This window comes from Nomascus leucogenys, chromosome 4, assembly GCF_006542625.1.
Source record: "Nomascus leucogenys isolate Asia chromosome 4, Asia_NLE_v1, whole genome shotgun sequence".
NCBI lineage: Eukaryota > Metazoa > Chordata > Mammalia > Primates > Hylobatidae > Nomascus > Nomascus leucogenys.
In genome coordinates, this window is record NC_044384.1 from 66,912,289 (window position 1) to 66,927,264 (window position 14,976).

Below are 14,976 nucleotides of genomic sequence, written 5' to 3' on the forward strand. Positions count from 1 at the left end.
ACTTCTGAGAGTCATCCATTCTTTGACGCGATGGATGAAAAAACAGATCTAGAGAAGTCTAGATGGCTTTTCCAGGTCTCAGATCTTCTCTGCCTTTTTTTTTCACTCTCCTTTGCTTTGGTAGTGGTATGGCCCTGTATAGGTTTAAACAAAATATTGTGGATTAAATTTACACATACAGATCAACTTAAAAGTAGATCCACACAAGCACGTCTCACATGTACGCTATGTTCTAAAAGGTAATGCATTCCCTTCAAAGAATAAGGATAATTCAATTTTTACTAGAAGCTTCAGACATTGTAGTTGATACAGCAAAATAAAATTTCAATATGAAAGATAGTTTTGATGAGGAAAGATTTCTTCAGCTGTTCTATCCATGATATATTCCAAGTGCTTATCACAGTGCCTGGCAGAGAGGTGGCACTCAGTAGAGCCTTGAGTTCATTGAATGAATGAATGCATGGATGAATAAGAGAGAAGAAGGAAGAGAGGATGGCAGGTGGGATGAAGGAAGGTCTGATGAACATTTTTGCGTTTGGTTTTCAAAATACATTTTTCTAACCAGAACACCCGTGCTCTTGGGTAGCTGGTAGTGGTGGCATCAGCAGCCACCCCTCAGCTGTCCCTGCAGTAGCCATTGTATCAGAGCAGCTTGCAGGTTCCTGCAGTGCCAACTGTAGCTGTTTCCTGGGAGGCAGGATGTGACTCTTATTTAGAGGACCTGTTTTGAGAGCCTCAGGAATGCTTTTTCCTTTACTTGCTCTCGATATTCATTTTCCTTTTGTACTCTCAATTGTCTTCTTATAGACTTCAGTAGTAGAGAGATAAATTAGCAGGGTCCCATTGCAGGAATATCTGTGCATATCTTCCTTTCTCTTGTATTGTCAGTGGAAACTATTTATTAAACTTACGAACAGGATGAAGTTTTATTTCATTTCTGGTTTTCTGTTGTGCCTTTCCTCTCCCCTGTGTTATATGTTATTGTAATAGTGTTGTGGCACAGTGTCATCTAGTCTAGCAAGAGTTTCTGGGATGGCTTCTGTCCCTGTACTCCAGGAAGCCTCTTGAGCTTTTCCACTCTGGGCTCTGCTGATTGCTTTCTCCAGTTTCACATCCATCGCATACACAAAATAATGCAGACCTAGGATCAAAGTTTTTGTTTGAGCAATGTGTAGAAGTGAAAACATCATATTTGGAATCAGAAAAATTGAGTCTAAAGATTGCATCTACGATAGACTCATTGCATTTATGGACAATTGCTTTGTATCTAAAGATTTCATTTTTTTGAAACATGAAATTCTTGATTTTTTTGTATGAACTAATGAGGTAATGGAATGATATCTTCCTAGTGTATGTAACATATGTGCTTAGTAAACGTTAACTTATAATTGCTTTTATAAATTGAAATTTTTATGGAAATCATTGTAGAGTCACATGCGGTAGTAAGAAAAAAGATATTCTTGAGTACATGTTTTGCCATTTCCCAGAATGCTAACATTTTACAAAACTATAGTACAATTGCATTCTGTACAATCGTACAAATATATACAGTTTGTTCTGTACAACTTTGTTACCTGAATAGGCTTGTGTATCTCCCACCACAGTGAAGATGCTCAACAATTCCACTAACACAAGGAGTGGTGGTGATGTCCTTTTGTAAGCAAACCCATCTCCCTCCTGCCTCATCTTCCTCCATTCCTACCCCTGGCAACCACTAATTTGTCCTCCATTTCTAGAATCTTAACATTACAAAATGTTACATAAATGGAATCATAGAGTACATGATCTTCGGGGATTGGTGTTTTTCACTCACCATAGTTATCGAGAAGTTCACCCAAGTTGTTAGGTACATCATTAATTTGCTCCTTTTTATTGCTGAGTAGTATTTAATACTGTGGATGGACCACAGTGTATTATTTACCAATTGAAGGACATCTGGGCTGTTTCTGTTGTTTGGCTATTATGAATAAAGCTTCTGTAAACATGATGTGTGCAGATTTTTATATGAATGAAAGTTTACGTTTCTTTGGAATGAATCTCCAAGAGTGCAATGGTTAGGTTGTATTTTAAGACTTAACCATCATGAGTCATGGTTCCCTGGTGAGATAGTTTCATTCTGTGTGTAAATAGAGGTCAAAATAACATTCATGTGGATCTTTTAAATGATAGCCTGACAACTGACACCTTTAGTCAATTAATCAGATTAAGAAAATTGATAACTCTTTTACTGGTTCTTTCTTTCTTTCCTTTTTTATTTTTTTATTTTTTTGAGACTGAGTTTCGCTCTTGTTGCCCAGGCTAGAGTCCAGTGGCACAATCTCGGCTCACTGCAACCTCCACCTCCCAGATTCAAGCGATTCTCCTGTGTCAGCCTCCTGAGTAGCTGGGATTACAGGCGTATGCCACCACGTCCACCTAATTTTTGTATTGTTAGTAGAGATGGGGTTTCACTATATTGGCCAGGCTAGTCTGGAACTCCTGACCTCAGGTGATCTGCCCACCTCGGCCTCCCAAAGTGCTGGGATTATAGGCCTAAGCCACCACGCCCAGCCCTGGTTCTTTCTTTTTTGCCTTAATTTCTCTGAAGTGGCTCCACCATCTCAAAAAACTCCACCATTCTTAGAACCTCCAGGCATGTAGGCCTTTTCCTCTTCTCTTGTTTCACCAATTATCAAGGCAGAGCTGATGCCCTTTCGATTTTGCCACTGTGGACATTTTTATATTATTTTCCTCTTGATTCATAGCTTTATTGTCTGATTTTCAGTTAGCATAGTCTCTTCACTGCATTATTAATAGGCTATCTTTCCTGGTGTCTCTGTCCTAAAGTGGAGTCTTCTGCAGCCTGGCCACAGCTGACCTTTGTGGCGGTAGGTCCCAATGCTCCCCTTGAAGGCCATGGTCACGACCACCTCAGGGCCTTCACATGTGCCCAGGACTGAGCCTGGTCCTCTTCACACTGTTAGCTCCTTCTCATCCTGTAGCTATTGGCACAAATTTCACCTCCTCATTGGAGGTCCTCCAGGTGTATATTCTTCTAGTACGCTGTACTCTTCTTTCATTACACTTACTGTATTTTTTTTCACTTATGTAAATCTTACTACCCCACATGGTCCAGTGTGGTCAGAGAGTTACTTTCAGAACCTTCAGAAAAGGTTTAGATCTCCTAAAGCAATCTGAATCTTAACATTGTCTCTTGAGGGAAAACAACCACAATCCTAATTTGTGTATGGCAGTGGGTTTAACATACAGTGCAACCTTAAAAGTCTTCTTTAGACTTTGTTTCATGTTCAGGATCTCTCACGAGCTCAACTCTGGCTTTGTGTGGGGAATCCTTTCTATTTGCTGAAACTGTTGAAGAGGTAACCCCAAAGCCTCTTCCATCTCGGTGTCCCCATCTCCCACCCAAGCAGCTTACCCACCAACAAGTTGCCGTCTGTGCCAACTCACTATCCTGTGAGCTTCCTCGCTTTTCCTATGGTGTACGTGTCATCCCCCGCAACCCCACGAAGTATCCTTTCACTCTGGGTTTTCTAAGTTGGGGTTCTGTCTAACCCATTCACTACCTATTGACCTCCCTGAAGACTGGGGTGGGGTCTTGCCTATCTTTGTAGTCTAGAACCTGGAACATTGACTAGCAGATGTTACGTACATGAATGAATGAATTGGTGAGAGAATAAAGGAAATTATGTGTCTTATATATAGGAGATACTTGACAAAAGTAAGACAAAATGAATAAATAATATAAATCTTTCTTAATTTTCCAGGTGATTTTTGAAGTGATAACTTCTGGACATCAAGGCTATCTCGCTATCGATGAGGTGAAGGTGTTAGGACATCCGTGTAGTAAGTTGTCTTTACTTGTAAATATTCGGGTACATCATTGGGGGCATGTTTACATTATGAATGAAGAGAAGGGATAGAAAACCTGTGAAGAGGTCATCCTGCCAAGACAGTTCCCTGACAGGCCTGTATTGTTGGTTTGCCAGCCCAGAAATCCAAAAGCATGTACTCAGTGTAAATGCCATGGTTTGTATAAGTCTAAGTATTTTAAAATTTGGTTCAGGAATGGAGAATCAAGGAATTCTTTGGCATGCTCAGACATCTTTGCAAAGAACCTGCTTATTTGTTGCCATGGTCTTTAGAATTCCCTTTTCAGTAGTAGCACAAAGTTAAATATTGAGAATCTGTACATTTTGTTTCTAAGTCCAGTATGTTTTTGGTACAGTTCCTTAGTATTTATCACATGGTTTCAGATGATATAGCTGCAAACAGACCTGGGATCTGTCAAATAAAAGACACCTACCTAAACCACCTGGAGACCCCAGAAATGGCCTGCTCTTCATCTTTTAAAAATTAATACTTTAAAAAAGTACAACAGGTGATAAACATACAATTTTTAAAATATCTACTATGAGCAACTAACAGTTTATCATATTTGTATGTGAGCCTTTTTCCTTAAATAAAATAGTACAGATTGCTAGATCTGTTTCTCCCCAAACCCCGCCCCCCAGGGGCCACCACAGTGGTGAGCTGGTTGTTGCACCTGTTATGGTTTCTAGTCTGCACACAGCAACAGACTGTAGCTGCTTGAAGCAGAAAAGGCATCCTATTGATAGAGAATTGGAGGGCAGTGGTATTCCTGAAAACATTGGTGGTCTAGACTCAGATGATGAGCAGGCCCCCAAAGTGAGGCTACACAAGCAGCCACAGCAACCACTATGGCAGAGGAGCCAGCTGTGAGGACAAGGGGAGCTGGCGCTGTGTCTCTGTGCACCTTACCCTTGGAAGATGACCCTTGCCTAGACATTCTGCACTGATTCTGGGCCTTGGCATCTTTGGCCTTAGGTGCAAAGCCCTGAGGGGGATAGTCAGGGTGAGCGAGCTAGATCACGCACTCATTCATGCCTGGCAATTGGTGTGACTAGGAAAGTGGGTTGTTGGCTTTTCCCACTCTGTCAAGGGAGCTGGGCCTCAACTTTTACCGAGAAACATATAGTGCTGAGCAACTGAACACTGCAAATGTGTGTGTGTGTATGTGTATGTGCGTGTGTGTGCTCTTTCTCATAATCCCCATGGGTTTATAAAAGCAAAAAAGCAAGGATTGCCTTTTATAAATGCTAATGAATGGTTTCCAGCCATACAAATTTCTCTGTATTCTATTTTTTTTTAACTTAAGTGTTAGATATTTTAGGTCAATCCATGGTGTTCTATCATATGGATTTACTACATTCTATTTTTCTAGTATTTTATGAACATTTAGTGTTTCCCCCCAGTTTTTCTCTAGTAAATATTGCTGCAGTGAGCATTATGGATGTGCCTACTGGTGCAGTGTTGAGAGCCTCAGTGGAGTGTGTTCTTAGAGGCTGAATTGCTGGGATGTAGTGCAGAGACATTCTTAATTTTATTGGATGCTGCCAAAATGCTATGAAAAGTGTCTGAACCAGTTTATATTCCCACCAGCAATGCATGGTAGCTTTATTTTCCCTATATCTTTGTTCAAAATTGATATTACCAGACTTCAAATTTTTGGCCATCTGAGGGATGATAACCTGCTTTATTTTTAGGATCTCTGGCATTAAAGAGAAACTGGCTAGTTCATACATTTCATGGGTCTTTCCTGATGACCCTACGCAAAATTATGAAAGAATGGTTATATCTACAATAATAAAAATGGAAACATTTGCACAAGTGGCTCATCTTTTTATTGCATGGATTTGAATAGACCACCAGGACCCTTTTTGTTAAGCTCTATAGAAGGCCTGCGTGGTTGTTACCTGATGAAGGTATCATGACACAGGTGTCTTAATTCCATCTAAAGGGGTTTTGCTGTCTCTGATATCTTTATTTGGTGCTTTGAAGCTTGCCAAACATTGAAGTTAACATAAAGCAATCATTCATTCATTACAAAGGCAGATGTTACTTTTGTGTCATGTTACATTTGTCTTTTCTTCTGTTGTCAGCAAAACTGGGGAGTTCAAGAAGATTCCCTGTCCCCTCCCATTTCATGAAAAGGCAGGAAAACCATCAAGGCTGTACCTAATTGAAACAGCAGGGTAAATTTAGGAAGCAGAATGCAATTACCTGAGCTGGAACTCAGCCAAATCCTTAGAGTAATAGCCTCCAGCTAGAAAAGTGCCATGAGATCTTCTAATATGGAAAAGTTCATGGTCTCTGATTCACTTCTTACTAGGAGGTTAAAAACATAAGAGCCGTAATTGCATGCCTTCTAAGTGCTGAGCACTCTAATGACAGTCTGCCTCCCTGTTTCTTAGAGCAGAGCTCATGGCAAGGCAGATGTACTGGGTGCAGGTGTGGTGGCTGCAGTCAAGGTTGCACATGGCTTTCTATTACATATCCGGGGCTCCATCTTCTACATCTGGCCACTAGCCAACATAATAGCTCCTTAAGTGTAGTGCCTTCCATTTTACTGGATTTTAGTCATTGTGTGCAGCAAGGACCTAAAGACTTCATGCTTATCAGTGCCTTCCTAAAACATGTCTCATGCAATTTTGTTCTTCCCGTAGGAGATAGCTTCTTATAGCCATAGAAATGGTGTTTATGTTCTCTCCTTTGGAGAATACCTGTGCTAATACCTGATTGGCTTTGGGAGCTGCTGTGAGGGCACAGAATTGCAAAACAGGCTGTGTATCAAGGTGATGTACGGTACAACAGCGTTGTGAACTGGAAGCCTTAAATGGTTTTGATGATAGCTCTTCCTTAGCTTACTTTTTCCTGAATCTCTAAGTTAATGGGGGAAACATACAAATAAAGATTTTAAAGAAGGCAATAGTTCGTTCTTAAAATGAAAGCTTTACAGGTAATATTTTATGAGCTTTCTTATCAGGATTTCATAATAATGAATTATTTTGAAATTTTGATGTTCATTAAATTTAAATCCTAAAGGAGTATTAATATTTTATATCTAAAACTATGCTTTCCAAATGGCTGCAAAATTGCTGAATCTCATTTGCTTCACTGTAAAGGCTCTTATTTGGATTCATGTAGGTTTATGAGTAGGCATTACAACATTTTTTAATATTAGATATTCTGATACAAGTCTACAGTTGCTCATAAAATTGACTTTAATGTAGTGACAATAAGATGCAAGATCAGCCTGAAATGTGGAGATGACTGTGCAGAATCAGCAGCTCTCTAGCGTATGACCACTTCTAATAAACATATAATTTTTGCATTTGGTATGCACACTAAAAATATATTTGGAATTTGGTTCAATAATCCTGGTAAGAAAAGAAGCATTTTATTATAATAGCTTCCTAATGTTGTCTCCTGTTCTTAAATACATTATGAGCTGTGCATATATGGGTATTTCTCTTATTACCTTGTGGTACTGATAATGTATTTTTATGTCTTAAAAGCCATATGTAATTTTAATAGATTTATTGACATATCACACATAATTTATCCATGTTTAAAGTGTACAATTCAGTAGTTTGTAGTTTATTCACAGAGTTATGTACCCACGACCATAGTCAAATTTAAAATATCTTCAACATCCCCCAAAAGACCCACTACCCATTAATAGTCATTCTTCATTTTCTCTTGTTACTCGTGGAGGGTGTCCAGGTTCTTGATGTCTTGAACAAAGAATTGGCCAAACGCACAAACAAAGCAAGGAAAGAATGAAGCAACAAAAGCAGAGATTTATTGAAAATGAAAAATACACTCCACAGGGTGGGAGCAGTCATGGCTCAGGATCCCCATGACTGAATTTTCTGGGGTTTAAAATACCCTTTAGAGGTTTCCCATTGGTTACTTGGTGTACACCCTGTGTAAGTGAAGTAGTGGCTGATGGTCAGTCTGATTGGTTGTGGGAGGGGACCAATCAGAGGCTGAAGTGAAGATACAAAGTTACACCCTCTGCAAACATCTGATTGGTTGCAGAAAGTGACCAATCAGAGATTGAAGTGAAGTTACAAAGTTCTACTCTTATAAAATGAAAACTTGGCCCAAGACCAGCCTGACTGGTTGCAGGAGGGGACCAATCAGAGGTACTTTCAATTTTTCATCTGCCACCCAGAAAAAGTGGGGGGAGGCAGTGTGCAAAGGAAGTAGTCTCTGGTCCTTTTGTCACTTGGGTGTGGAAGGTTGGGATTTTCCTTTTGATTTAGTTCTAGGAAGTCAGCATGATTCGGCCTTAGGTTCCTTGCCTCTAGACCCTATTCTCCCGACTTACTCTGGCCACCGCTCCTAGCCCTGGGCAACCATTAATTTACTTGTTGTACCTGTAGATTTGCTTGTTCTCCATATTCATTTAAATGCAGTCACACTATATGTGGCCCTTTGTGTCTGGCTTCTTTCACTTAGCGTGTTTCAAAGTTCATCCATGTTGTAGTGTATATCAATATTTCACTCCTTCTTAAAACCAAATAGTATTTTATTGCATGGATATACCACATTTTATGTAAGCATGCATCAGTTGATGGACATTGAGGTTGTTTCACCTTTGGGCTATTGGGAATAATGCTGCTGTGAACATTTGTTATCAGTTCTCTTGGGTATCATGCTCTCAGACATATACTTAGGAGTAGAATTGCTGGGTCACATTGTAACTCTGTTTTTAGCATTTTGAAGAACTGTGAAATTGTTTTTTTAATTGGCTGCACCATTTTCCATTTCAAACAGCAGTGTATGATTTCAGTTTCTTCATATTCTTGCGAATATTTATGTCTTTAAAAAAATCATAGCCATCCTTATGGGTTTCAGGTGGCACCTGTTTGTAGTTTGGATTACCTAATGGCTAATGATGTTGAGCATCTTTCCATGTGCTTATTGGCCATTTATATGTATGTTTGGGAGAAATGTCTATTCAGATCCTTTCCCCATTTTTAATTGAGTTATTTATCTTTTTATTATTCAGTTGTAAGAGGTTTTATATATCTACATACAAATTCCTTATCAGACATGTGATTCAAAAACATTTCGCCCCAATCTATGAGTTGCTTTTTCATTTTCTTGATGGCATCCTTAACAGCACAAAGGTTTAAATTTTGATAAAGTCCAACTTTCTGTTTTTTCTTTCATCACTTAGATACAACTATTTGGAGTTGTATGTAATAATTCTTCTAAGATCACAAAGCTTTTCTATGTTTTTTCCAAAGTGTTGTATGGTTTCAATTTTTTTTTTTTTTTTTTTTTTTTTTTTGAGATGGAGTCTCTCTTTCTCACCCAGGCTGGAGTGCAGTGGTGTGATCTCGGCTCACTGCAACCTCCGCCTCCCATGTTTAAGTGATTCTCCTGCCTCAGCCTCCTGAGTAGCTGGGATTACAGGTGTCTGCCACCAAGCCCGGCTAATTTTGTATTTTTAGTAGAGACAGGGTTTCACCAGTTCGGCCAGGCTGGTCTCGAACTCTTGACCTCAGGTGTTCTGCCTGCCTCAGCCTCCCAAAGTGCTGGGATTACAGGCATGAGCCACCATGCCCGGCCTATAGTTTCAATTCTTACTTACAGATCTATGAGCTATTTGAGTTAGTATTTGTGTATGCTGTAAGAAAGTGGTGAAACTTCATTCTTTTGCATATGGATATGCAGTTATTCCAGCACCATTTGTTGACACACTGTTCTTTCCCCATTAAATTGCCTTGGTACCCTTGTTGAAAATTAATTAAGAAATATAAAGACTTATTTCTGGACCCTCAGTTCTATTCAGTTGATCTACATGACTATTCTGCTACAAGTATGATACTATTTTGATTACTGTAACTTTTTAGTAAATTTTGAAATTTGGATCAGCGGGTCTTCCAAGTTTGTTCTTTTCTCATTATTGTTTTGGCTATTCTGAATCCTTTGTACTTTCTTTTTTTGTTTGTTTTTTTTGAGACAGAGTCTCGCTCTGTTGCCCAGGCTGGAGTGCAATGGTGCTATCTCGGCTCACTGCAAGCTCCGTCTACTGGGTTCACGCCATTCTCCTGCCTCAGCCTCTCAAGTAGCTGGGACTACAGGCTCCCGCCACCACACCTGGCTAATTTTTTTTTTTTTTTTGTATTTTTAGTAGAGGCATGGTTTCACTGTGCTAGCCAGGATGGTCTCAATCTCCTGACCTCGTGATCCGCCCGCCTCCACCTCCAAAAGTGCTGGGATTACAGGCATGAGCCACTGCGCCCAGCCAATCCCTTGTACTTTCAAATGAATTTGAGAATCAGCTTATCAATTTCAGCCAAAAAAATTCAGCTGGGATATTGATAGGGATTGTGTTGAATCTGTAGACTGGTTTGGGTGAGGGGTTATTGCTATCTTAACATTGTCAGGCTTTGTGATCTGGGAATGTGGGATGTCTTTCCTTTTATTGAAGTCTTTTAAAACTTCCTTTAATAGTGTTTGTAGTTTTCAGAGTACAAGTTCTATTCTTCATTTGTTAAATTTATTCCTAAGTATTTTATTTTGAAGTTCTTTTAAATATAATTGTTTTCTTAATTTTATTTTTGGATTGTTCATTTCTGGCTTGTAGAAATGCAGTTGATTTTGTGTATTGATCGTGTATCCCGAGATCTTGATGAACTTGCTGATTGGCTCTAATTGGTTTTTTGGTGGATCCATAGGATTTTCTGTATACAAAATTGTGTCATCTTCAAGTAGGTTATCCAGATTCCTATTTTTCAACCTAGGTGAATTTTATTATTTTTCTTGGAGTCTGCCATGGCTAAAACCTCCAGTACAATGTTGAATAGAAGTGAAAAGAACAGAAGTGCTTGTCTTGTTCCTCATCTTAGGAGGAAAGCTTTCAGTCTTTTAGCATGATGTTGGCTGTGGTGTTTTGTAAATGCTTGTTTTTAGGAAGAAAGTTCCTTTTTCTTCGTAGTTTGTTGGATGTTTTTATCAAGAAATGCTGTTGGGTTTTAGCAAATCCTTTTTCTCTATCAGATTATTATGTGGTTTCCATCTTATATTCTGGCATATTATATTGATTAATTTTTGGATGTTAAAACAATCCTGGAACACATCCCACTTAGGCATGGTGTATAATCTTTTTTATATGTTGGCATGTAGCAATGAAACATTATACAAAGTTACTGGGATATATGATGCCTTGAATTCTGAAATCTTAAAATTATACAGAATCATGCCCCATTATTTTGATGCCAATTTAAAAACAAAATAATACAGTAAAAAAGAGATAAAGCCCTTCTAAACCCATGTGCCGTATATTGGATAAATTGCATACAAAATCCAAGACTGTCCTGTTTTATTACTTGGGCAATAGAAAATAAGTCAGCAATTTCTTTAAATATTAAAGCTTATAATATGGCCTCCTAAATTCAAAATTATTCTTATTTTTTAAAATAGTATTTTCCTTATTTGTGTAGTCACACATTGCTTACCACTCCCAAATTTAGATTTTTTAATGAAGATTTATTAAATAGTGTGATTGAAATAAGAATAACAGTGACAAAGAACAAATTAGAATTGTTTTAGGAATTATGTTCTGCTGAATAAAGACGGATTCATGTGCTTTGGTTGAGAGATATGTGGGACTCAGAATTGACCTTTCATTTTAAACATGTGGGAACACAACTTGGACTTTTCTCCAAAGGAATATCATTCTTCTTAAGATATAGTCGACTTCTAAAAGTTATTTATATGTAGTGGCTACCTTAGTTTTCTCTGATAAGAATGTTGAATCTGTTTTTCCACTTGAAAAATTATTCCATTAAAGCCTATTCTTACCTTTTAAGGAAAACAAAACTGACTTTGACCTGAAACATGTTAAGAGAAAAATTTTCTGCTTCTATCACAGGAATTACTTGGCGTTTTTGGACCTATAATCTCATTTGTATAAGAAGATAATAATGTTTTTCTCACTGAGTAAATATAGGGATTACATTAGTTAATGTACATATAGAATTTATCACAATGCTTACCACATTCTAAGAATTTAATTAATGTTAGCTATTATTATTATTATTAGGCACTACATTGTGATAGACTTGCTAGAATTGGTTAGCTGCTAATGGTAAACCTCTAAATAGCTAAAATGATTGATATCCTAGATGGGGAAGTTTAGTTGTATGTCCATCATTAAATTCCAGAAATGTTTGCAAAATATATTGGTTCTCAGTGTTAGAGTAAGCAGTACCAGGCTGTTCTTTTTGGCAGCAATTCGCTTCCTTGTTTGTGATGATATGTTACACCAATAGAGAGAAATATTAACTCTGTTTATTCTGGTGGTTGGGCATGCATCCCGTACATTTCCACCTATGCCATTACATTAAAATGTAAGTTAAAGCAAAAGGGGGTTAGGACATAGTCCTCTTGTTCCACTTCAATTTGCACTTTGATCTCACAAATTACTCTTCTCTCATTTTGTTGCTAGTATTTTTATGCAGACTGAAGAATCAATAATAATGAAACATCTACAAAACAATTTGTATCTTGGTCAATGATAATTCTTGGCTTTGGGATCAAAGGCTTATTTGAGATCAATTAATACCCGAAAACCTCTATTTTTTCTTAGTAAGAAGCAACAGAATATGGAAGCAATGAGAGGATAGGAGGGTTGTACTAAGAACCTGTTTATTATTCATGGAAGATATTTAGTTTTTAAATCTCCTACAGGTTTTAGAAGAAAGCTGGCATAGCATTTTGAAAGGGTATCCAGGAGACAAATGGGCCTATAAATTTGGAGAGAGAGAGAGAGAATGTTTCTTTTTGAATAATGAGATAGATTGAAATTTCTATTCTGAAGGTGGTATACACCTGATGTTAATTAAAGTAGTATGGCAAGAGTCAGAGCATACAGCTCAGCATGGGATCTACACTTTTCTGGCTGTAGAGCTCTTTTTCTTGGGCTCTTTTCCAGGTTCCAGTGACAGATAAGTTATTTTAAATAGTAAGGAACATTTTTGTGGGCTAAGTACGAAGCACAGAGAACGCCTTGGCTTCATCAACTTGTTTATTCTTTATATCAACACTACGAAATAGGTACTTTTAAAAAATCTCTATTTTACAGATAAAAAAATTTTGTGAAGATTTAGGTTTAAGAACTTTTGTATATATTCAGAGATAGTAAAGGACTGAAGGGAGTATTGATGCTTGAACACAAATTTGCTGAAATCTAAATCTTAAAATAGTATCAGCCTTAAGCTACTTGCCACCTGAAAATGGTTCTAGGATTTATAGTACTAAACAAGGGGAATCTAGGCATCTTAAAAGTTTGGAAGATTATATAAGCCTTTAATATTTACTGAAAAAATTTACACCATTAGCAGAAAGTTTGACTTTCATGTTCTTGGAGAAATCTGATCTCACAGTCATTTTGTTAAGTGGAATAACTTAGAAACAGAAAAACAAAAACTACACGTTTTCACTTACAAGTGGGAGCTAAACAATGTGTATATATGGACATAAAAGAATAATAGATATTGGAGACCCTGAAAGGTGGGACGGGGAAAGAGGTGAGTGATGAGAAATTACCTATGGTGAATAATGTACACAATTCAGGTGATGGGTACACTAAAAATCCAGACTTCATTGCTATGCAGTATATCCAAGGAATAAAACTGCACTTGGACCCCTTAAATCCATTAAGATACAAAACTTTAAAAGAAAGTGATATTCCAAAACTGGGCATACCATAGATGAACACACCTTTAGCAGAACCAGCGACAATTCTCATGTTCACATTATTTTTTAACTATTACATTTGCTGATAGAGCAGAGTGTTTGTATTTTATAACTTTCTCAAGAAAGATTATAGAAGTTAGTACTTACTGTATTTTTTTAAATAAACAGCAGAAATATACCTCTCACAGTTCTGGAGCCTGGAAGTCTGAGATCAGGGTGCCAACACAGTCAGGTTATGGTGAGGACCCTCTTCTGGGTTGCAGACTTCCATCTTTTTTGTTGTGTCCTCACATGGCAGACAGAGGGGGAAAGAGCTGAGTCCTTTTCCTTTTTTAAAAAATGTTATTTTATTTTAAATAATAAAAACAAAAAATAAATCAACACATAATTATACATATATATGAGGTATAGAGTGAAATTTTGAAACATGTATACAATGTGTAATGATCAAGTCAGGGTTAATTAGCTTATCACCTCAAACATTTATCATTTTTTTTGTGCTGGGAACATTCCATATCCTTTCTTCTATTAATAGGTATTTGCAAATATACAAGAAATTATTGTTAATTATAGTCACCCTACAGTACTGTAAAACACTGTAACTTTATTAATACTTATATCTAACTGTAATTTTGTTTTCATTAGCCAACATCTCCTTGTCCCTCTACGCCCTACCTTTCCTACCCCTTAGTAACCACTCTTGACTTCTGAGATCAACTTTTTTATCTCTCTTACATGAGTGAGAATGTGGTATTTGTCCTTCTGTGCCTGGCTTTTATCACTTAACATCATGTATATACTCTAGGCACATCCATGCTGCAGCGAATGACAAGGTACTTTTGAAAAGGTGGTGAAAAAGCTCTTTCGTACCCTGATGGTAAAAATGTGAATTGTTATAAGCTTTTATGGAAAGCAGTTTGACAATTTATGTCAAATGTCTTTTAAAATGTGTGTTTTAAAAATTATCTTTGGCTAGGCACGGTGGCTCACACCTGTAATCCCAGCACTTTGGGAGGCCAAGGCAGGCAGATCACGAGGTCAGGAGATCGCGACCATCCTGGCTAACACGGTGAAACCCCATCTGTACTAAAAATACAAAAAACAATTAGCCAGGCGTGGTGGCAGGCACCTGTAGTCCCAGCTACTCAGGAGGCTGAGGCAGGAGAATGGCGCGAACCTGGGAGGCAGTGGTTGCAGTGAGCCCAGATCACGCCACTGCACTCCAGCCTGGGTGACAGAGTGAGACTCCATCTAAAAATATATATATATATTTTTTATTGATACATAATATAAGTGCATATTTGGGAGTACATGTGATAATTTAATACGTGTATACAATTTGTAAAAATGGAAGCAGTGTAATTGGGATATCCATCACCTTAACTATTGTCTTTATGC

The 14,976-nt window shown here is 37.8% G+C and overlaps 1 protein-coding gene across 7 annotated transcripts in view; it reads left to right on the forward strand.

The window, feature by feature from the left end:
• PTPRM (protein tyrosine phosphatase receptor type M) overlaps positions 1-14,976 on the forward strand; it is an 835,156-nt gene that overhangs the window by 341,153 nt on the left and 479,027 nt on the right. For all 7 annotated transcript variants that reach the window (XM_030810737.1, XM_030810732.1, XM_030810734.1 and 4 more), the window contains exon 4: positions 3,765-3,843. In XM_030810737.1, coding sequence (XP_030666597.1) covers positions 3,765-3,843 — 79 coding nt within the window. The remainder of the gene's footprint in view (positions 1-3,764; positions 3,844-14,976) is intronic.